Source organism: Dipodomys ordii, unplaced genomic scaffold (genome assembly GCF_000151885.1).
Source record: "Dipodomys ordii isolate 6190 unplaced genomic scaffold, Dord_2.0 Scaffold45, whole genome shotgun sequence".
Lineage (NCBI taxonomy): Eukaryota > Metazoa > Chordata > Mammalia > Rodentia > Heteromyidae > Dipodomys > Dipodomys ordii.
Window position 1 is genome coordinate 7,661,442 of NW_012267261.1, and position 21,486 is coordinate 7,682,927.

Below are 21,486 nucleotides of genomic sequence, written 5' to 3' on the forward strand. Positions count from 1 at the left end.
ACTACCAAAAAGCCTGAAGTGGAAGTATGGCTCAAGTGGTTGAGTGCTAGCCTCAAACAAAAAAAAAAGCCAATTGAGAGGTAAGAGTACAAGGCTTTGAGAGAGAGAGAGAGAGAATGTCACTAGAAAAAAGAATAAACCCAAGATGCATTTGATTTTGATTTAAAAATATTTATAAGGCATATCTTTTATTTTCATAGAATGTCATTTAATAAATATTTTAACCAGACAATGAGAATGGGAAGTTATGGCTCAGGAAGAATAAAGGATGGAAATATTTGAATTTTTAATTTAACCCTTAGCTCATCAAACTTGACCTCTAAAGGGGCCAAGAATTGGTGGCTCATGACTGTAATCTAGCTAGTCAGGAGACTGACAGATCCAAGGATCAGGATTCCAGCCAATCCAGGCAGGAAAGACTGAGAGACTCTTATCCTCGATGAACTCTTAAAGAGTTAGAAGTAGAGCTCTGGCTCAAATGGTAGAGCACTAGCCTTGACCAAAAAAAATAGGGATAGAACCCAAGCCCTGGGCTCAAAACAAAACAAAATGGGCACACACAAAACAAAACAAACTTTGACCCCTGCAGCAGATCTTCAAGTCTAGCTGGGAAAGCATCCTTGTATGCACAGATGAAATATCTGAGCTGGCATGTTGTGGGTCAGTATATGGAGGACCAGTGACAGCGGCTTTTGATTAGCTGAAGCAGAGGCTTCTTGAAAGTGAGGAAGATGATGGTGCAGGCCACCAGAAGGGTGAGACAGCTGGGGAGAAGAAGCACAAGGTAGAGCAGGCCCATGTCCACCTGCTCCCACTTACAGATCTGGGGCCTCCCTCCGGGCAGCTCCATCACGCGAACAACCTTGGAGGAGAGATTGCAAGTGACCATAGCCAAATCAGCGATGGCCTCTAAGTGCTCCAGGGCCCCCCACCCATCCATCCCACAGCAGTCATATGGATTCTGGCTGAGGTAGACAGTCTGCAGACTCCTCAGGAGCTGCTCAGACACAGCCCTCTGGGGAAAGGCGGTGAGAGCGTTTCTCCGGAGATCCAGAGTCTGCAGAGCCAGGCTGCCCTTGAACTTTGGAAAGCTGGCCAAGGAATTTCCTGACAGATCCAAGTGTTTCAGATTTCCAAACCCAGAGAAGTCCAACTCTGCCAAGCCAGAACTAAGGCTCACATTTCGGAGGGACAGGACCTGCAATGTGGGGGCAATATCCCAGAGAGGGGCAACAGTTCCATTCAGAACCCCTAAGTTGTTAGATAGATCTAAGTGAGTGAGAGAGGTTCCCTGGAAAGGGCAGTCTTGTAAGGCCCTCAGCCCACAGCCCTCCAGAGAGAGACTCTTTAAAGATGTCATATTCCTGAAATCCACACAGCTGGTGGGGCCTACCCAGTCTAAGGCAGCTGGCTGGGGACACAGTGAGATCTGGTTGTGGCTCATGTCGATTGTAGTGATGTCACTGGCATTGGCAAAAAGGCCAGTCGGGACCCCGAGGAGCTGGTTGGAGCTCAGATTGAATACCCGAAGGTTCCTCAGGCAGCCGACGAGCCCTGGAGCCAGGTGTAGCTCTGACAGCTGGTTGTGGCTCAGATCCAGCTCGGTGAGTGCTCCTGGGGGCTCATGTTCCCGGATGTGGAGCCTCACCAGACAATTCTGGTTGAGGTTTAGGTGGGAGAGGGAAGGTGCTTTCTTTAGGAAGCCATCTGGCAAGTACTGGAACTGGTTCTGGCTCATGTCTAGGATACGGAGTGCTGACAGTTCACCAGAGGCAAATTCTTCCCACAGGCTCACTGTGGTGATGTTGGTCACATTTCCATCCACAAGGAGGAACTGTGCCACCATCTCCTGTGGCGACGAGGTGTTGTACAGGTCCCTGTAGAAGCCCATATTGTTGTCCCGAAGCAGCAGGGTATGCAACTTATTGCACTGGGGCAGGAGAGGAAAGAAGAGTAGCTGGTTGTGAGACAGGTCCAGCAGCTCCAGCTCGAAGGCCGCCTCTTCCCTGGCCGCCAAGAACCACTCCAGGATATTATAGCTGACGTTCAGGAACCGCAGCTGGGTAAGGCTGAAGTCCACGATGCAGGGTAGGTTGTTGTAAGCCAGGTTGAGGCGTTGCAGCTTGGTCAAGCCATCAAAAGCACCACCTTCAATCTCAAAGATGTAGTTCCTCTGCAGATCCAGCTCCTGGAGAGACTCCAGGCCCTCAAAGACAGACTCATCAAGCCTCATGAGGGTGTTCCTGGCCAGGGATATAACCTGCAGCGAGGAGAGATTGTGGAGCATCTGGGCTGCCATGTCTTCCGTCAAGGAGTTTCCTGACAAGTCCAGCCTCTGCAGCCCAGGCAGGGTATGCAGAGCAGCGGCTGTCTCTTTGTAGTTCTCCCACAGGGCGTTGTCAGCCAGGGCCAGGCTGCGCAGGTGGCCTTGCTCCTGGAAGGCGTGGCGGCCGATGCGCTCTAAGAGGCAGCTGTGCAGGCTGAGGCTCTCCAGGAGGGGGTAAGGCTGGAGAGAGTAATTCCACAGGGTTTTCAGAGGGTTGGTATCCAGGATGAGCATACTAGTGTGGGATGGGAGGTTGCTGGGCACTGAAACAAGGTTCTGCCCTTGGCAGTCAGCAACTCCATCTATCTAAATCCAAAAGCACATGGGTCAGTGGGGAAGAGACCATGGAGACAGAGATCTATACAGAGAAACAGAGTTCATGTATTGGGCTGTCTCAGCAACCACTTGGGATGGCTCTATAGATGTGTGTGTGTGTGTGTGTGTGTGTGTGTGTGTGTGTGTGTGTGTGTGTCACTGATGAGGCTTGAATTTGGAGCCTTAAGCTCTTATCAGTTGGTTTGTTGTTGTCATTTCACCAGGCTGGCACTCTACTATTTGAGTCATACCTCTACTTCCAGTCTTTTGCAGGTAAAGAAGAATCTCATGGATAAGAATCTCATGGATTTATTCTGTCTTGGTTGGCTTTGAACATGATCCTCACATTCTCCACCTTCTGAGTAGCTAGGAGCTACCAGCGCCCAGGTACATTATTGTTAATGATCATTGTGTTTTTGATGCTGGGGATTAAACCCAGGACTTCACACTCACAGAGCACAAGGTCTTTTGCTGAGATTATGCCCTCAGCCCTAGAGCTTATGATTTTAGAATAGGATAGGAAATAGTCTTTACTTTCATCAAAAATAGTCTCTCCTGGATTGACAATCCCTTACCTTTCCAAGTGAACAAAACCTTCCAAGACAGGAGCAACAGAAAAGTCAGGGTCAAGGGGAAACTCACCAACTTGCAGCTCCCTTGGGAAGCAGCTGTGGCTGTCCTGCTTCCGTTCCTCCATTCCACAGTCAGGAAGTAAAGACCTAGGCAGAGCCAAAGGGGCAGCAACTCCATCTCAAGGGCAGCACTGTGGACAGAGGATAGGGAAGAAGGGAGTAAGACAAGGATATCCCAGAGGGAGGCTTTCACTGGGAGGAGCCAGTTCCTACCTATGTCTGGCCTTAGAGGCCCACAGGTGCACGGAGGTGGCAACCCACAGATGATTTGAATACCTCAATTTCTTTCACTGAAACCACCCACAAGAACTCATTTTCATGCCGTTTGATGAGCTCCATGCTGAAACTCCAATGAGAGTGCAGCACAGAGAAGCAGGGGACTGAAGGGACCAGCACTCCAATCATCTAGAATTTTGCATCACCTTGGAAGTTTTTCCCCTCTGGTTTAATTCTGCCCAGTATATCCCGTGAGCTGGATGAGCTGGGCGCCAGCCGCTCACGCCTGTAATCCTAGCTATTCAGGAGACTGAGCTCTGAGGATCGCAGTTCAAAGCCAGCCCGGATAGAACAGTCTGTAAGACTCTTATCTCCAATTAACCACTCCAAAACTGGAAGTGGAGCTGTGGCTCAAAGTGGTAGAGCACTAGCCTTGAGCAAAGGAGCTCAGGGACAGCGCCCAGGCCCTGAGTTCAAGCCCTACAACAAAATTTTAAAAAAATGAATGAATGAGCAAATGAAGGGGAAACTGGGAATGAAATATGAATTGAAGCCTCTGGTTCCTACAACTACTAATTATTTCACTAACCTGAGGCTCTAGAATGCTATAGATCTCATTGATTAATTCATGTGAACATAAACATACATACATGTATGCACACATACATGTATGCGTGTATGTATGTATGCATATGGTTTGTGCCAGTACTAGGGCTAGAACTCAAGACCTCACTTGCCTTTTTACTCAAGGCTTGAGGTCTACCACTTCTAGCTTTTTGCTAATGAATTGGAGGTAAGAGTCTCAAGAGCTTTTCTTCACAGACTGGCTTTGAACAGTAACCTTTAGATCTCAGCCTCCTACATAGGATTACAGGCATGAGTCACCAGTGTTCAGCTTAAAAGTGGAAACAATTTTTTTTGGCTGTTCCTGGTACTTGAATTCAGAACCTGGACACTGTCCCTGAGCCTCTTTGTGCTCAATGCTAGTGCTCTACCAACTGAACCACAGCACCACTTCCAGTCTTTTCTGAGTACTTAATCGGAAATAAGAGTCTCACAGACTTTGGTTGGCTTCCAACCACGATCCTCAGAACTCAGCCTCCTGAATAGCTAGTATTACAGGTATGAGCCACTAGCACCCATCTTTGAAAAGCACATTTTGATGTTTTCCTTGGCCAGGGTAAAAAAACCTGAAGGGGGGGGGGCATATGAGAAAGCAATGTAAAAAAAGATTATGGCTATGGTATGGTTATTGACCCTTTTCCTTGGCAAGTGTTCACAGGACAATAGCCCTAAAAATTAAAATTATATACAAAGCTGGGCGCTGGTGGCTCATACCTATAATCCCAGCTACTCAGGAGGCTGAGATCTGAGGAACTGGGTTCAAAGCCAGCCCAGGAAGGAAAGGCCCCATGAGACTCTTATCTCAAATAAACCACTCAAAAACTGAAAGTGGCTCTGTGGCTCAACTGGTAGAGTGCTAGCCTTGAGCACAAAGAGGCTCAGGGACAGAGCTCAGGCCATGAATTCAGGCCCCCCAATCATCATCATCAACAACAACAACAACAAAAGCATATTCACAGCTCCTCTAAGCTGAGAGGAATCATAAGGGAAACGTTATTCCCCCCACTATCACATTTTTACAGGGAACAGAGACCCAGAGATAAACTGGCCTCTTCAAGGATCCAGTTTAAAGTCAGGCATGGTACTTCAGGCCTATAACCCCAGCTACTGAGAAAGCAGAGGTAGGAGAATCAAGACTTCAAGGCCTGCCCAGGCACTGTTAGCAAGACCGTAACTCAAAAATAAAATAAGGGTTGGCGGTATGGTTCAAGTGGTAGAAAGCTTAGATAGCATGCATGAAGTCCTGGGCCCAGTCTCCAGTACTGAAAAAGAAATCTCTCTGCCTGAATTCCAGAATCAAAAACTGCAATTTCTCTCCTTGTAGGTACTACTGAACTGACTATCCGCATGTTAACAAAGGTTGTGGCCTAATGTCATCCAATTGAAGCTCTGGACTCCTAAGAGTAGGAGAGAGTGCCTGGCCCAGCATTCCATCTGCCCAGGCCTCCTTGATACCCTCCTCTCAGTGAGGACCACGGTCAGCTCCGCAGTGTCCTCCCTGCCAGCAGCCCCATACTCACACGCCTCCGTACCTAATCCTGTCCCACTCACAGACCTTTCTGCGGACACTTGCAGCCTTTTCTTCTTGCCCCCCCTCAAAGTGAGTTTGCCCATCCTGACAAGGTGATTTTAACTTCCTGGCCAGATCTGAATTCTTGCCTGTGAAAACAGACTAACAGAATGGTTTAAGTGCTCCAGGAGAAGTGGAGATAGGAGAATGGCCAGAGGAGACTGGCCCTAGGCATATGGATGAGACTCTTTCTGAAGAAACGTAACTAAAAGTGAAGGACTAGAATCATGTCAAGTGGTATAGCACTTACATAGCAAGCACAAGGCCTTGAGTTCATCCTCCAGTCTTGGAGGGAAAAAAAATAAAGCTAAGCAAAACCAGGTAAACCAACCACAGCCTTCAACTCAGGCCAGATCAGTGCTCCTTAGCTCAGAGACCATTTCCAATTCAGTATCATCAGTCCTGACTTGACACTGGAATTCTGCCCCACCCCAGGCCCTCCTTCATCTTCTGCACCTGTGCAGGAATTATTACCTCAGGGCCAGTCCAGGGCACAGATGGCAAATGCAAAACCATATGGACTCCTGTCCCCAGTGTCCACCCAGCATACACCCACGCCCCTGAAACCCTGGGATCCACTGCCCACTTTGAGATAAACTAGCCAGATTTAACAAGTGCCAGACACCATTTGAACATCTGACGCACTAAGCCTTGCTTAGCTCACACTCACATTTCACTGGTATCTCCCTCGCTTGCTCTCTATCAGGCTTGAGCTGGCACATGCTGCTGTAATTCTGATCTTGCTAGAACAGCCACTCTCTATGCTGACATAGGAAATGTCTTCAGGAGAACATAACTCTTCTGATTGGAATGTTAGATCAAGATGGAGTCACACCCAAAAGTGTCATTTGAATTTCTAGGTCACCAGGAACTTTGTGGATTTTAAATATATTACCTCCTTCCTCCTAAACTAAGCCAACCAGCTCAGAAAGTTTACCACACATCCAGGAGTAGAGTGTCCAGGGAAGATTATGGAATTTCAGAGTTTCAATTCTAGTTTGTTTCCTTTGAGTGATTTATGTAAAATCCTCAAGCCTCATATAATCCTTCCATAAATCAAGAATAACAAGTAGACACCGAGTTTTGTAGGAGTCTGGTATTATAAGCTATGTAAAATGCTTTGTGAACTGTGAATAGTTAACAATATCCTAATACTTCGTGTGCATGTATAAAATTAGAATGATAAAACCTGTTAAAATTATTTTAAAAGGGAGAAGGAGAAGAAAAACTAGTAGAGGGGATAAATTTAGTCAAAGTTTGTTATGTATGTATGGAAATAACACAATAAAATCCCTTTTTACACTATTTACTAATAAAAAAAGAGAGGAAACAGGTACTGTGGCTCACACCTGTAATGCTAGCTACATAAGTGGCTGATGGCTGGGAAGGTGGCTCAGTGGTAGAGTGCTTGCCTTGCATGCCTGAGGCCCTGGGTTCGATTCCTCAGCACCATATAAACAAAAAGAAAAAAGCCAGAAGTGGCACTGTGCCTCAAGTTGTAGAGTGCTGGCTTTGAGCATAAAAAGGCTTAGCGACAATGCCCAGGCTTTGCAAACAACAACAACAAAATAAGTGGCTGAGATCTGAGCATCAAAGTTAAAAGCCAGCCCAGGCAGAAAAATGTGAGATACTCATTTCTGGTTAACCTGCAAAAAGCAAGAAGTAGAGGAGTGGCTCAAGTGGTAGAGTGCCCATCTAGCAAGTTCATTACCATGCGTTCAATCCCAGCAATGCATACATACACACACAACACACATACACACACACACCTCAAAACAGCAACCATTTAGGTCAAGAAACAAACAATCATGTAACTACAGAAAATGTCCTCAGAGTTATGGCACAGCAAAGGATCTAGGATCAACAGATGGTTACCAACTCTCATTGGAAAATGCCATTGTTCCCCTGTGTACAGAGGATGGCTTCCCGCTCACCTCTGTAAACTGTTACTACAGCAGCAGCTACTGGGACGGGACTAGAACCACTTCACTAAAGGAAATACTAGCAAGTGTTATACATATATTACCACCTAGCTGAGAATTTCCTCAAAGCTTTGAAAACAGTGGCAGGGATGACAGGTGTTTGCAGGTGGTGTAGGGGGTACTTTCAGAAGCAGGGTGTCCCTCCCCGCAACAACGGCAATGTGTAAAGATGAAGTGAATAAAGACAGATCTACAACTAGATAGAGAGTTCCAGGAGAAAGCAAGTCCCCACCTGGATCTCAGAAAAAAGGAAGGGCAGCTGGTCAGAGGCTACAGACAGTGAAATGGAACTCCACTGATGACTTCAAACCACTTCTACTACCAAGAAACATAGAAAAGCCCCAGGTAAGCACCTTTGATCTCTTTGATTCTTAGCAAAAGTTAGCATTATTTCAACCTTCACCAAAGTTCAAACTTAGCATCTCTGGAGGTAAGTCCACCTGACATTCTGAGCCTATTTGTGTACTAGAGTTAAGAGCACCATTACTTCTCTGCCTCTGGGACCAAGAGCAAGTTCAGAAATGAGGGGCACTACCCCTCCAGTCCCCTAGCAAAAATACATGCCCTGAATCCAGGCATATGGGCACTCCAACACATGCAGGTGAACAATGTCCTGCCAAATTAGCCACTTGGATTCTTCAAGAGTCAGTCTTGAGCCAGCAGTTCACTCTTGTAATCCCAGCTACTCAGGAGGCAGAGATCTGAAGATTGGGGTTTGGTTTGAAGCCAGCCTAGACAGGAAAGTCCATGAGACTCTTATCTCCAATTAACCACCAAATAGCCAGAAGTAGAGCTGTGGGTCAAGTGGTAAAACACTAGTCTTGAGCAATAAAAAAATTTTGGTACAGCACCCAGGCCCTGAGTTCAAGCCCCAGGACTGACATAAAAATAAAAATAAAAATAAATAAAATAAAATAAAAATTTGAAAGTGTGTCTCAGAAATAGAGAGATTTGTTCCCCTGATATTTACCTTTTCCATGTCTGTATTTTTCTTCATATTTAAAATTTTTGTGTTAATTTTTAATTTGTATGAAGGCTAGCTCAAAAAGGATAGAACTAATCTGTCATAACTTAAAAATTAAAATATATGCCATAATCACAGCCTACTCAATATTTTTGAAGTAGAGAATTTCCTTTCATTGTTGTTGTCAGTCATGGAGCTTGAACACAACACCCGGGTGCTGTCCTTGAACTTTTGCACTCAAAACTAGCACTCCACCACTTTGAGCCATAGCATCACTTCTGATTTTCTGGTGGTTTATTGGAGATAAGAGTCTCACAGGCTTTCCTGCCAGGCTGGCTTTAAACTGTGATCCTCAGATCTCAGCCTTCTGAGTAGCTATGATTAGAGGCGTGAGCCACCAGCACCCTGCAAGAATTTATTATAGATACATAAAAATGATACTCTGGGAAGGTGGCTCAGTAGTAGAGTGCTTGCCTTGCGTGCATGAGGCCCTGGGTTCGATTCTTCAGCACCACATAAGCAAAAAGAAAAAAGCTGGAAGTGGTGCTGTGGCTCAAGTGGTAGAGCGCTAGCCTTGAGCTGAAGAGCTGAGGGACAGCGTCCAGGTCCAGAGTTCAGGCCCCACGACCGGACCAAAAAAAAAAAATGATTCTATCATGAGTACACTTAGAATGATTCTGTTGGAGCTAGAGGAAAAAAGTAACACTGAATAATCACATCTCAGAGCTATCATCTGCTGCTACAGCAACCATCTCCCATTCTCGGTGTGTATAGCACAGGTAGGCAGATACCCTACAGTGATACTATAATGTAATGATGATCACACTCTATCACATAGTTGTGCCACAATTAATTTATGTGAGGAAAGATAGCTCTGCTGCAAACAAGTGTTTTCATTCAAACTTCATTCTTCAGGCAAGTGTGCTTTCATTCAAATAACTATCCTTTTAAGAACAGCAGTCTTTCTTAAAAGCCTAGCCCTTCTCTCTCCCTACCCCCACTCTTTTGGAGGTGAGCCCTCTCAGGCCAGAGAGATAGGATGATGTAAACTAGGTGACTCAGAGGAGGGGCCATGTATGCTTCCCAACAATTGATCAAATAAAAATCTCAGGTTCCCACTCTGAGGCTTAAAGGCTTGACCCCAGTTTGTGAAAGTCTGCACGGACATAGCTCAGGCCCTGCCCTACTCTGACTGAGGTTTAAGGGTCACAAGGCTTTTCTCACGGTGACTCCAAGGTTCAATGACCTCCTGCTCAACTTCATTCCTACAGGGACACAAATGAGTCAACTGACTGCAAATCTGAGCCACTATCAGTGGCTCATGCCTATAATCCTAGCTAGTCAGGAGGCTGAGATCTGAGGATCACTGTTCCAAGCCAATCAGGACAGGAAAGTCTGTGAGACTCTTATGTCCAATTAACCACCAAAAAGCCAGAGGTAGAGCTGTGGCACAGGTGCTAGAGGGCTAGTCTTAAGCAAAAAGCTCAGGGACAGTGTTCAGGCCCTGAGTTCAAGGAAATCTGTTCCCATTGGGAGATAGCATTTTGCTCTTGTGTGTCTGTCTGTGGCTGGTGGACAGTCTCTAGTGTGACCTCTGTATATAAGAAGCCCACATAATCTCAGGCTTTTCAGTTCACATCATAAAGGCAAGTTTGTTCATGGAAGTCACTTCTGAGAAGGGGACCACCTGCTATCATCCTTCTTTTTTTGGGGGGGTGTCCGGTTGTGGGGCCTGAACTCTGGGCCTGGGTGCTGTCTCTCAGCTCTTCAGCTCAAGGCTAGCGTTCTACCACTTGAGCCACAGCGCTGGCTTTTTTCTTTTTGCTTATGTGGTGCTGAGGAATTGAACCCAGGGCCTCAGGCATGCAAGGCAAGCTCTCTACCACTGAGCCACCTCCCCAGCCCCTATCATCCTTCTTGTTAAGAGGAAGTAGGTGGACCAGGGTAAGAGACCTGGGCCCATGTCTACTTCCTTCATTCCAGTGGTGGCCTTGGTGACAATAATGCCAGCCTTTTAGATTGCAATGAGTTATGTCAAGACTGAGGGACAAGAAGCTTGGTCCAGACAAAGAAATGTTGTGGACTTCATTTCAAGAACTGGAGGCCAAGGACTCCCACCAACTCATCTAAGGCCTGCACCAGTGCCCCTCCCTGCTTAGGGGGTGGACATGTCCTGGAATAGGACTAGCTAGTGTTGAGGCAGGATAGATTAGAAAAATGAGGCATGGTAAATGAGAGCCAGGAATTCAGAAACAATGTGTTTAGAAATATAGAAACACTATCTTCTTTGCTTTAATCCTTACACTCCTTAATAAACTTCAGTATTAATGAGGGGGAAAAAAAGAGGAGCTTTCTCCATCTGACCTTGCTTGGCAACTGGGAATGTGGCTTAGTGGTAGAGTTCTTGTTTAGCATACATGAAGCTGATTCCTCAGTACCACATAAACAGAAAAAGCTGGGAGTGGTGCTGTGGTTCAAGTAGTAGAGTGCTAGCCTTGAGCAAAAAAAGCTCAGGGACAGTGCCCAGGCCCTGAGTTCAAGCCTCAGGACTGGCAAAAAACAAAAACAAAAACCACCCAAACATGTATCCTGGAAAAGCAAATACTTGGAAATAATGACTCCTCCTGGCAAAAAGTACTTCGCTCAAGGATAACTACCTGTTTTATGGCGGGATGCATCCTTTCCTGAAAGTGATACCCAACCATAATGGTCTAAATTTTAAAAGCAGGTTAGTCTTAGAGACCCAAAGAGCAAAGATAAACACTTAACCTTAGAATAACTTTAAGTCAGAGTCTGCCTTTATCATATAGAGAGAGCCCTGCTGACAGAGAGCAGTGTCTCCCTTTGAGCACCCACGCTCTATCTGTCAGAGTGGGCCTCTGCCTTTCTGCTTGACTGCCTGCCTACTTGCTTGCTTGCTTACTCAATAAGTTTTCTTACCATTGTGACTAGTCTGGAAATTCTTATTCTATGATCAAAGTCAAGGACACTAACTGGGAGTCCCTGCCTCTAGAATGAAACTTCAAAAACCCTCACCTGGAATCAGTGAGTGTCACCAGTGAACAGAAACGAGCGCTGGGATGGATAAGATGAAGGGGATGGGTAAGATGAACTCCTCCCATCCATGTGGACCTTTGATGCCAAGGGGACTTGAGATAATCAAGGGTCCATGGCACCATGGATAGGGATCAAGTGATGACTGAGGCTAGCAGCCTGGAGTGCAATGAGAATGAAAAACAGCCACCTTCCCCAGTTTGGTTTAAAGAGCACAAGTGAGGACTGATATGGGTTCTTGGGGTCTGCTTGGCTTGGGAGGATGGTTTTTGAGGGTGACTAATAGCTTAAAGTTCCTGCTAGGAGGTTGACTGAATGCTCACTGTGGAGTAAGTGCAAGCTCACATGCTTTACATAGAATAATCTCTGAATGATCCGGGCAAATCAATATTATCAGTCATATTGTGGACTGAGAGCACACACCTGGAGAATGCACAGATGCAAGTCCAACACAATTCTGTGAGTTGTGCATCAGTTCAATCTCTATACCACCTTGGGATACTGCCCAGGCCCTGAGTCCAAGCCCCAGAAATCACACCAACACACACACACACACACAGAGAGAAAGAGAGAGAGAGAGAGAGAGAGAGAGAGAGAGAGAGAGAGAGAGAGAGAGAGAAAAGATCACATGGTTTGGTTTCAGTACCTAACTTCATTTGCTGTAAGAATCAATTGATTTTTCCAACCCACATTAATTTCTCTTTCTGCTGCTAACAACTCCTCAATTCCCCTTTGGGGAAACCACACCTTTTCTTTCTTTCTTGTTTTCATTTTGAATTCGGTATAATACACATGACATAAATTTATCATCTCAACCATTTTTAAGTGTGAAGTTCAGGGGTTGGAGGCATGGCTCAGATGATAGAGTGCCAGCCAATGAGTGAAAGCATCAGATACCAAGTTCAAGTCCCAGTCTTGGACCAAAAAAGAGAAAAAAGAATGTGAAGTTCAGGGGTGCTGAGTACACACATTAAAGAAGCTGATTCCAGAAGAATCAAAGGACACTTGCTAGAACTAATTCAAAGCAGTTACTCTCTTCCTGCCTCAGATGCCAAACACCCATGGGTAGACCACTTTATACCAAGTCCAGGACTTGGTGCAGGACTGACATCTATACAGAAGAGCTGAAGAAATGAGGCAGGGATCCTGGCACATGTTTTCCAAATCTGGATCCAGAAAGCCTCAAACCTTTCAATGCCATTCAGTTACTTGAAATCCCATTGGAGTTGTGTTTTCTGTGCTAGTAACTATAACTAGCTAAGGCTGAGGATGTAGATTTGTGGCAGAGCACTGATCTAGCATGCACAAGGCCCTGACTTTCAGTTCCAGCACTGTAAAATTAAGTGATTAATTAGCTAATTAACTAATTAATTGATCAACTAACTAAACAATTCTCATCCTGAACTCAGGTTGATAGTTGCGTGTGAAGTTTTATAAGATCTAAGAATGAGATTTCAAAATCATTACCTATCCCAGAGACCCCCCCCTGCCCCCTCCCCTGACAAAAGACCCATAAATCTGTCCAGTGGTTAAGCTGAGAAAAATGGCTTGTGGGCAAGGTGTATTTTTTAATCTACCAAGGGCAAAAAAAAAAAAAAAGAGAAGACTTTGTCATGTTCAGTGACACATGGATGAACAGGCGAGAAGAAGAAAATTGAAGTTATGTTATAGACAAGCAGTCCTGAGAAAGCCCACCCTCCCCTGCGTGGATGGCTGGTGGATCTGACCACTGTGAAAGCTGCTCAGATGTCCATGCTGTGGTGGGGCATACCTGGCAGCCAGAGTCAGCTTGTGATCCACACCAGCAGCACATTCTCCCGGAGCAAGAATCATTTCCCTCATGGACCTCAGAACACAGGCACAGAGAGCCTGTCCCTGGGACAGGGGCATTCGGAGACATATTTGGGGCATCCTGCCTTTGGATGACAGCCTGAGAACTACAGGGGAAGACGTTTAGAAGGTGTACATGAAGTTCTGGGAGGGCACCCATGTGCTGGAAGTACTTTCTCTCTGAAGCCATTTTTGGTTATGGTTTTAAACCTAAAGACTGGAGGTTTGTTGTTGCTGCTGCTGCTACTGTTTTTGGGATCCATAATTTTATAAGCCCACTAGGAACACTAGCAGACTTGTTAAGGAACCTACTCCGGTGAGAGATCATCTCCCATGGCCAGCAGCTCTGTGCCTCACTTCTGGTAAGTAAATTGGGGCACAGGAAATAGAGGAGGGCCAGCTCCGTAAACTGTAAATGTTCCCATGTCCTGCTCTTCTTGCTCCCTCCCAGTGGAGTCCCTTCACTGGCACCCACCTTGGGGTCTTGCCCCAGCCTCCTGCAGTCCCAGCCGCACAGCACGTGGTCACTTCTCTCAGGAGGCAACTGGAGCCCACAAGGGGCCCTGAGAGCAGCACTCCTTCCTGCCAGGCTCTGGGGTTTGCTCATACCCTGAGCCCTAAAACCCAGCTCCCATGGCAACACCTGAGGGCTACACAAGAGCCCAGGACCAGAACTCAAAAGGGCCTGACTCTGGCCTCCCTCTAACACTTTCTCACTGGGGCTCTGGGGCTCTGTAACCCTAGTCTTCCCAAGACAGGGCTTGCCAGTGTTCTCTGCTGCACCTCCATGGCCTTGAACACACATACTAGACACTTGAACACCATGTGGAATTATGTATTGTTAAAATCAGTCTGTATGAAATGGGGGATTTGTAACCGATGTTGTGAGGCAGGATAGGAGATCCGAACACTGAGCACCTAGAGTATCCACCAAGTACCCTAGTCCAGCTCCGGGAGAGCTCATCGTGTTCCCTCTTTGCAGATGGGAAAACTGAGGCAGAGGCAGGACTCAAACCCACGACTGATAAGGAAGCCCAGATGGCTCTCCACTACACCACACACCACCTCTTCCAGCTCTAAGTACTCCCGAGGGAGGGCTTTCCACCTACACACAGCCTGGTGCCCCAAACCCAGCCTAGAGGCCTGGAGCTTTGCAGCCAGAATCCTGCCCCCACCCACACGCCCAGGCCCCACTAGGGCTGATCTCCTGATCTCCAACCACTCACTGTGGCTTAGAAACCCCAGCGGGGGGTGTGCGGGTGGGGGGAGGCGGGGAGGAGGCAATACTCACGGCTCCTGCAGGCCCAGGTGACTGCCGCGGGCGCATGGTCTCCAGGACCCCGGCCTCCTCGACAGCAGCCAGCGCAAGCTGCCTCCTCGCTCTGGGGCATCAGATTATTTTAGCACTTTGCGGAAGGAAAGGACGGAAACTGAAGTCACATGGAGAGCGACATGCTCAGCGACTCAGCTCAGGGGCTGGCAGACGCACACAGCAGGCGTCTTAGAGGGAAGTGCAACCTGGGGCGGCATGAGGATGGGAAGGGATAGGCTGGGGAGGGGTGGCCTTGGAGGGAATGCGGGGTTGGTGACCTAGGCTGGCGGTGTTGGTGGTAATGATCTTCCAGCCATGCTAAGCAGGCCCCCCAGGCTTTCTCTCTTTAGTGGTTGTTTTTTTTTTTTTTTTGTCGGTTGTGGGGCCTGATCTGGGTCTGGGCGCTGTCCCTCAGCTCTTCAGCTCAAGGCTAGCACTCTACCACTAGAGCCATAGCTCCACTTCCGGATTTTTCTGCTTATGTGGTGCTGAGGAATCGAACCCAGGGCCTCATGCATGCAAGGCAAGCGCTCTACGACTGAGCCACCTTCCCAGCCCTTGTTTTGCTTTATTATTGTAGTTTTTTTTCTTTTTTTGGGGGGTGGGGGTGGGAGAGGTCAGAGTGGGGGGATAGGTATGGAGTCCTGGCCCAGCAAGTCTGGAGCACCAAGCTGAAACAGACTCTTTAAGAAAGGGCAGCACACAGGGTTTCCAAGGAGGAGTCCACAGGCTGGAAGGATCATCCATTCACTAGTATTTCTGTCCACACATCTTAGTTCTTATCAGTTATCTTATGGGCTCAGCACTGGCTTAAAAACAAGGCAAATGGAGATATAAGGAGTGAACAAATGCAGCAGTGGTACTCACTGGATACTACCTAGAAAATGAACTATACAACTTGTGGGTGAGGATGGGAGGGAAGAACTGGGAGAGAGTGAGGGAAGGGACAACATTGTCCTAAAAGAAATGTACTTCAGCTGGGAAGGTGGCTCAGCGGTAGAGCACTTGCCTCGCATGCATGAGGCCCTGGGTTCGATTCCTCAGCACCACATAAGCAGAAGAAAGCCAGAAGTGGGGTTATGGCTCAAGTGGTAGAGCGTTAGCCTTGAGCTGAAGAGCTGAGGGTCAGCGCCCAGCCCAGAGTTCAGACCCCACAACCGGACCCCCCTCCCCCAAAAAAAGAAATGTACTTCTAGTCGAGTGCTGGTGGCTCATGCCTGTAATCCTAGATACTTAAGTTCAAAGCCAGCCTGGTCAGGAAAGTTTGTGATACTCTTATCTCCAATTAACCACCAGAAAACTGGAAGGGGCACTGTGGCTCAAAGTGGTAGCCTTGAGCAAAAGAGCTCAGACCCCAAATTCAAACCCCATAAGCTACAAGAAAGAAAAAAGAAAGAAAGGATGGAAGGAAGGAGAGGAAGAGAGAAAGAAAGAGAGAGAAAGAAAGAAAAAGAAATATACTCTTTTGTTTTGTTTTTGTTCCGGTTGTGGGGCCTGAACTCTGGGCCTGGGCACTGTCCCTCAGCTCTTCAGCTCAAGGCTAGCACTCTACCACTTGAGCCACAGCACCACTTCCGGCTTTTTTCATTTTGCTTGTGTGGTGCTGAGGAAGCGAACCCAGGGCCTCAGGCATGCAAGGCAAGTGCTCTACCACTGAGCCACCTTCCCAGCCCCTGGCTTTTTTCTTATGTGGTAATGAGGAATCAAACCCAGGACCTCTGGCATGCAAGGCAAGCGCTCTACCACTGACCCACCTTCCCAGCCCCAAGAAATATACTCTTTACCTGACTATTGTAACTGTAACTGCTCTGTACATCATTTTTACAATAACAATAAAAAAGTAAAGTTTTTTAAAAACAAGAATGAAAAAGAAATGAAACTTGCATTATGAACTGCTAGTACCATGATGATAAACAGCATAAATTGTTTTGTTTTAATATCTAATTTATATAAAGTTCCCTGCTAGCTCTTGCCAAGAATTCAAAAGACGATTACAAATGAATTATTAATATAGCTACCATGCTGGAGGGAGTGGCAAAAAATATGGAGTGTGAAGCAGGAGGATTTTCAGTTCAGGAGGCTAGCCTGGGCTGCCTGGCTAGACCCTGCCTCAAAAGACAGAAAACAAAACCAAAATAACACAGCAGGAAGAGCTTTTGTTTCTAAGAGCTGACCCTCTAGTGGAGAAGGTAAAATGTGTGCAATGCCAGTGTGTGCTGAGTGACAGTATGGCGACCACATAGGAACAGAGAAAGGCTCTACACATCCCTGCAATCTCACATCACCTCTGGTAGGCTCTTGCAGGGTTGAGGCACTTATACAGTTCAGTGATCTGTGATGCTGTACAGCACTGCTGTCCTAAGAACATAGAAGCAGCCAGGTGCTGGTGGCTCACGCCTGTAATCCTAGCTACTCAGGAGGCTGAGATCTGAGGATTGCGGTTCAAAGCCAGCCCGGGCAAGGAAAATCCGTGAGACTCTTTATCTCCAATAAACACTAGAAAACCAGAAGTGGCGCTGTGGCTCAAGCGGTAGAGCGCTTGCCTTGAGCTGAAGAGCTGAGGGATATAGCGCCCAAGCCCAGAGTTCAAGCCCCAGGACCGACCAAAAAAAAAAAAACAAAAAAAACATAGAAGCAAGTTTCTTCTTTGTGCTTCAAGCATGCATGAAATCTCTGCTGTCTAAAACATTCACTTATAAGGCTCAGTTTATTGGCACAATCTTCAGTAATAGCACTGGGAGGCAGGAAGATCACAAGTTGAAGGCCATCTTAGGCTACATTGTGAGACCTTGTTTTAAATAAATATATTGAAAAGATCTTCTAACAATCTGTTGGCTGTCTTTCTAGTTTAGTAACTATGTTCTTTGCTGTGCAGAAACTTTTTAGTTTGATGAAATCCCATTTGTCAAGTTTCTCCAGTCTGTTGTGCCCCTGAGACTCTTCAAAAAGTTTCTGCCAAGCTGGAAATGTGGCTTAGTGGTAGAGTGCTTGCCTAGAATGCATGAAGCCCTGGGTTTGAAGCCTCAGTACCACATACACAGAAAAAGTCAGAAGTGGTGCTGTGGTTCAATTCGTAGAGTACTAGCCTTGATAGCCTTGAGTAGTAGAATGCTAGCTTTGAGCAAAAGGAGCTGAGGGACAGTGCCCAGGCCCTGAGTTCAAGCCCCAGAACTAGAAAAAAAAAAAAGTTTCTGCCTAGGTTTGGTGTTTATTTTACTCCCTTCTACAGTAACTTCAAAGTTTCAGGTATGACGTTGTGGCCTTTGATCAAATTTAAGTTAATATTTGTACATGGTGATAAACAGGGCTCTACTTTTAGTTTTCTGCATACAGATGCCCACTTTCCCCAACACCAATTATTGAAGAGGTTTTTTTCCCCCCACTGTATGTCTTCAGCTCCCTTATCAAACATCAGATGACTGGCTCCCTACATTAAAGCAAAGACACAAAAAATGGTAGCAAAAGAGACATAACGAGCAAAGAGATTCCACTCACCACCAGGGGTTAATCAGGGAAGTGAGCAGCTCAAATCTCACAATTCCTCTGGAGCAAAAGAGTGTGAGATCTACTCCAAATGGATCAAAGACCTCGAGGTAAAAGTAGATACCCTGGGGCTGGGAATTGGCTCAGGTAGAGCGCTTGCCTTGCATGCCTGACACCCTGGGTTCGATTCCTCAGCATCACATAAGAAAAAGCTGGAAGTGGCGCTCTGGCTCAAGTGGTAGAGCGCTCGCCTTGAGCTGAAGAGCTGAGGGACAGCACCCAGGCCCAGAGTTCAGGCCCCACGACCGGACCCCCCCAAAAAACAGTAGATACCCTGAAAATGTTACAGGAATGAATAGGGCAGACATCAGTGCTCGTTGGCACAAGTTGAAACTTTCTTAATAAAGACCCAGAAAGTTTGGATAAATAGGATTGCATTAAACTGCAGAGCTTCTGCATGGCAAAGGACATAGCTAGCAAGATATATAGAAAGCCCACAGAATAGGAGAAGATCTTCACCATCCATACAAAACGCAAGAGCTTCATATCTAAAATACACTTAGAGCTGGGAAGGTGGCTCAGTGGTAGAGTGCTTGCCTTGCATTCATGAGGCCCTGGGTTTGATTCGTCAGCACCACATAAGCAGAAAAAAAGCCAGAAGTGGTGCTGTGGCTCAAGTGGTGGAGCACTAGCCTTGAGCTGAAGAGCGGAGGGACAGCGCCCAGGCCCAGAGTTCAGGCCCCAGGACCAACAAAAATAAATAAATAAAAAATAAAATAATATGCTTCCAAAACAAATCCTCAAAGGAATAGCCACCCAATTAACAAGTAAGCTAAAGATGTAAAGGACTTTTCTGGACAGAAAATAAGAATGGCCAATAGGCACGTGAAATGCTCAACATCTCTGGCCATAAAAGAAATGCAAATCAAAACAACATTGAGATTCTATTTTGCCCCAGTAAGACTGGCCATTATCAAGAAATCTAATAATGGGCTGGGAAGGTGGCTCAGTGGTAGAGTGCTTGCCTTGCATGCCTGAGGCCCTGAGTTCGATTCCTCAGCACCACATAAGCAAAAAGAAAAAAGCCGGAAGTGGCACTGTGGCTTAAGTGGTAGAGCGCTAGCCTTGAGCTGAAGAGCTGAGGGACAGCGCCCAGGCCCAGAGTTCAGGCCCCACGACCGGACCCCCCCCCAAAAAGAACTTTAATAACAACAGATGCAAGTGGGGATATGGCCAAAAGGGAACATTACTACACTGTGGATGGAAGTGTGAACTTATTCAGCCACTCTGGAAAGCAGTATGGAGGTCCCTCAGTGTATTTCTTCAGTACCCATAGTACATCAATCCTCCAAAAAGACCCACCTTAAAGCTTCAGAGAGCACAACCAGAGCAACAAAGGCAGTTCATTTCATCTGGAGAATGGCACAGAGAGGTGTAAAAGAAAATTCCATAGCCGCCAACCAGGCAAAGGTGCCTGCCAGAACTGTGGGGCCACGACACACAAGAAGAAGGACTGCTTTGAGAGACTCAGATGAGTTGGCACCAAATTTACCGGCAGATGAGCACATGGAACCTTGGCTGATGTTTGACTATTACAGGAAGAAAACTCACTGGAATGGCTACAATCCAGAGGAGAGGAACACATGTGAAAATTATGGGAGAAGATGCCAAAGTTGACCTGGCAAAAACAAATGCTGAAAGCCCAGAAACTACAAGAAGAATTAGCCTCAGGAAAATTAGTGGAACAAGCTAGTTCTCCAGAACATGAGTGCAGAGAAGAGGAACCAAATTCTCAGATGGAAAAAGGTCACAACAGTGAAGCTGAGGAAGAAGATAACTAACTATACACAATACTGACATGCCTGGGCAGAATTTTTGACTCTAAGAGACAATTTACAGTCTGGAATCTCAGGATTTGAGAAGATATTGCAAAATATTTGAGAAATTTAGCCTACTGTGATCCAAAAACTAAAGCAACTAGAGAAAATTCTTATGTCAGTACAGAGGAGAATCCAGACAAAGTGAGTTATGCGGAAGAAAACTTCATCAGATGCAGAGGAGATACTATTGCAATGGTGCAGACACAGTTGTTTGCCTGAAAGGCCTATGACAAGGGCTCAGAAGTATATCTGTAGGCAGATCTGACAAAACTAGAACTGTTGTATAACAACTTCAAAGGCAAAAAAAGATTTCGAAGAAAAGCAGAGCCAGGTGCTGGTGGTTCACACCTATAATCCTAACTACTCAGGAGGCTGAGATCTGAGGATCACAGTTTAAAGCCAGACTGGGCAGGAAAGTCCATAAGAAGACTCTTATCTCCAATAAACTAGTCAGAAAAATCTCGAAGTGGGTGCTGTGGCTCAAATGGTAGAGTACTAGCCTTGAGCATAAAAGCTCAGGGACAGCATCCCCAGGCTCAGCACCAAAAAACCAAAAACAAAACAAAACAAAAAAACACCGGAAAGAAAGCATCCTGTAGAGTGGCCAAAAACACCTGGATGCTCCTCCAGCTGAGTTGCTCTTAGTCTACATGGATCTCTACATGGAGTACTCAAGGTGTGGGGCCATCCAGGGGCAGAAGCAGGCTGTGACCTGTGCCAAGCATGAGGTGGATATGAAGATCAACAACCACACATACACATCTGGGATCTTACTGGAAAGAAGGCCAATGGGGATACAACTGCTGTCACTCAAGTATTCTTATTGCACTGGAGAAGCAGGAAAGGAGATTCTTAACTCTGAGGAGTGTGTGGTAAGTAATGAGACTGGAAGAGTCCATGAAGAAACCACAAATGCTTGTGGAGATGCACCAAGAAACACTAAAGGAGGAGAAGAAGGTGGGGGAGAAGGAGGAGGAGGGAGGAAGAGGAGAAAGAGGAAGAAGAAGAGGAAGAAGAGGAGGAGGAAGGAGAGGGAGGAGGTGGGAGGAAGAGGAAGAAGATGAAAAGAAGGAGAAGGCCAGGCACTGTGGCTTATGCCTTTAATCCTAGCTACTCAGGAGGCTGAGATCTGAGGATTGCTGTTCGAAGCCAGCCAGGGCAGAACAGTCAATCAATCACTCAAAATCAGAAGTATAGTTGTGGGTCAAAGTGGTAGAGCAAAAGAGTTCCTACCAACAGAGTTGTAAGCTGTAAGCTATGAGCCTGACTGCACAGCTTAGGACTTTCTAGTTTGGCTG

The 21,486-nt window shown here is 46.4% G+C and overlaps 1 protein-coding gene and 1 pseudogene across 2 annotated transcripts; one reads left to right on the top strand and one right to left on the bottom strand.

Moving 5' to 3' along the window:
• Positions 1 to 508: 508 nt before the first annotated feature.
• Nrros (negative regulator of reactive oxygen species) lies at positions 509 to 14,894 on the bottom strand. Of its 2 annotated transcripts, none has more exons than XM_013019296.1 (3): positions 14,805 to 14,894; positions 3,284 to 3,404; positions 509 to 2,628 (listed from the first exon to the last, which is right to left on the bottom strand). In XM_013019296.1, exons 2-3 carry the CDS (start codon positions 3,336 to 3,338, stop codon positions 662 to 664), a joined length of 2,022 nt encoding a protein of 673 aa, XP_012874750.1. In that variant the 5' UTR covers positions 3,339 to 3,404; positions 14,805 to 14,894; the 3' UTR covers positions 509 to 661. The 2 variants fall into 2 exon arrangements, with proteins under 2 accessions (XP_012874750.1, XP_012874749.1); XM_013019295.1 differs by having other exon boundaries at positions 509 to 2,632.
• Positions 14,895 to 19,607: 4,713 nt separating this feature from the next.
• LOC105987889 lies at positions 19,608 to 21,207 on the top strand (annotated as a pseudogene).
• The last annotated feature ends 279 nt before the right edge of the window (positions 21,208 to 21,486 follow it).

Coding starts and splice junctions, on each gene's coding strand:
- Nrros (XM_013019295.1), bottom strand. CDS start 3,391: ATGGAGTTGCTGCCCCTTTGGCTCTGCCTAGGTCTTTACTTCCTGACT. Junction 2,633..3,283: donor CCCAAGGGAGCTGCAAGTTG/GTGAGTTTCCCC, acceptor TTTTGGATTTAG/ATAGATGGAGTTGCTGACTG.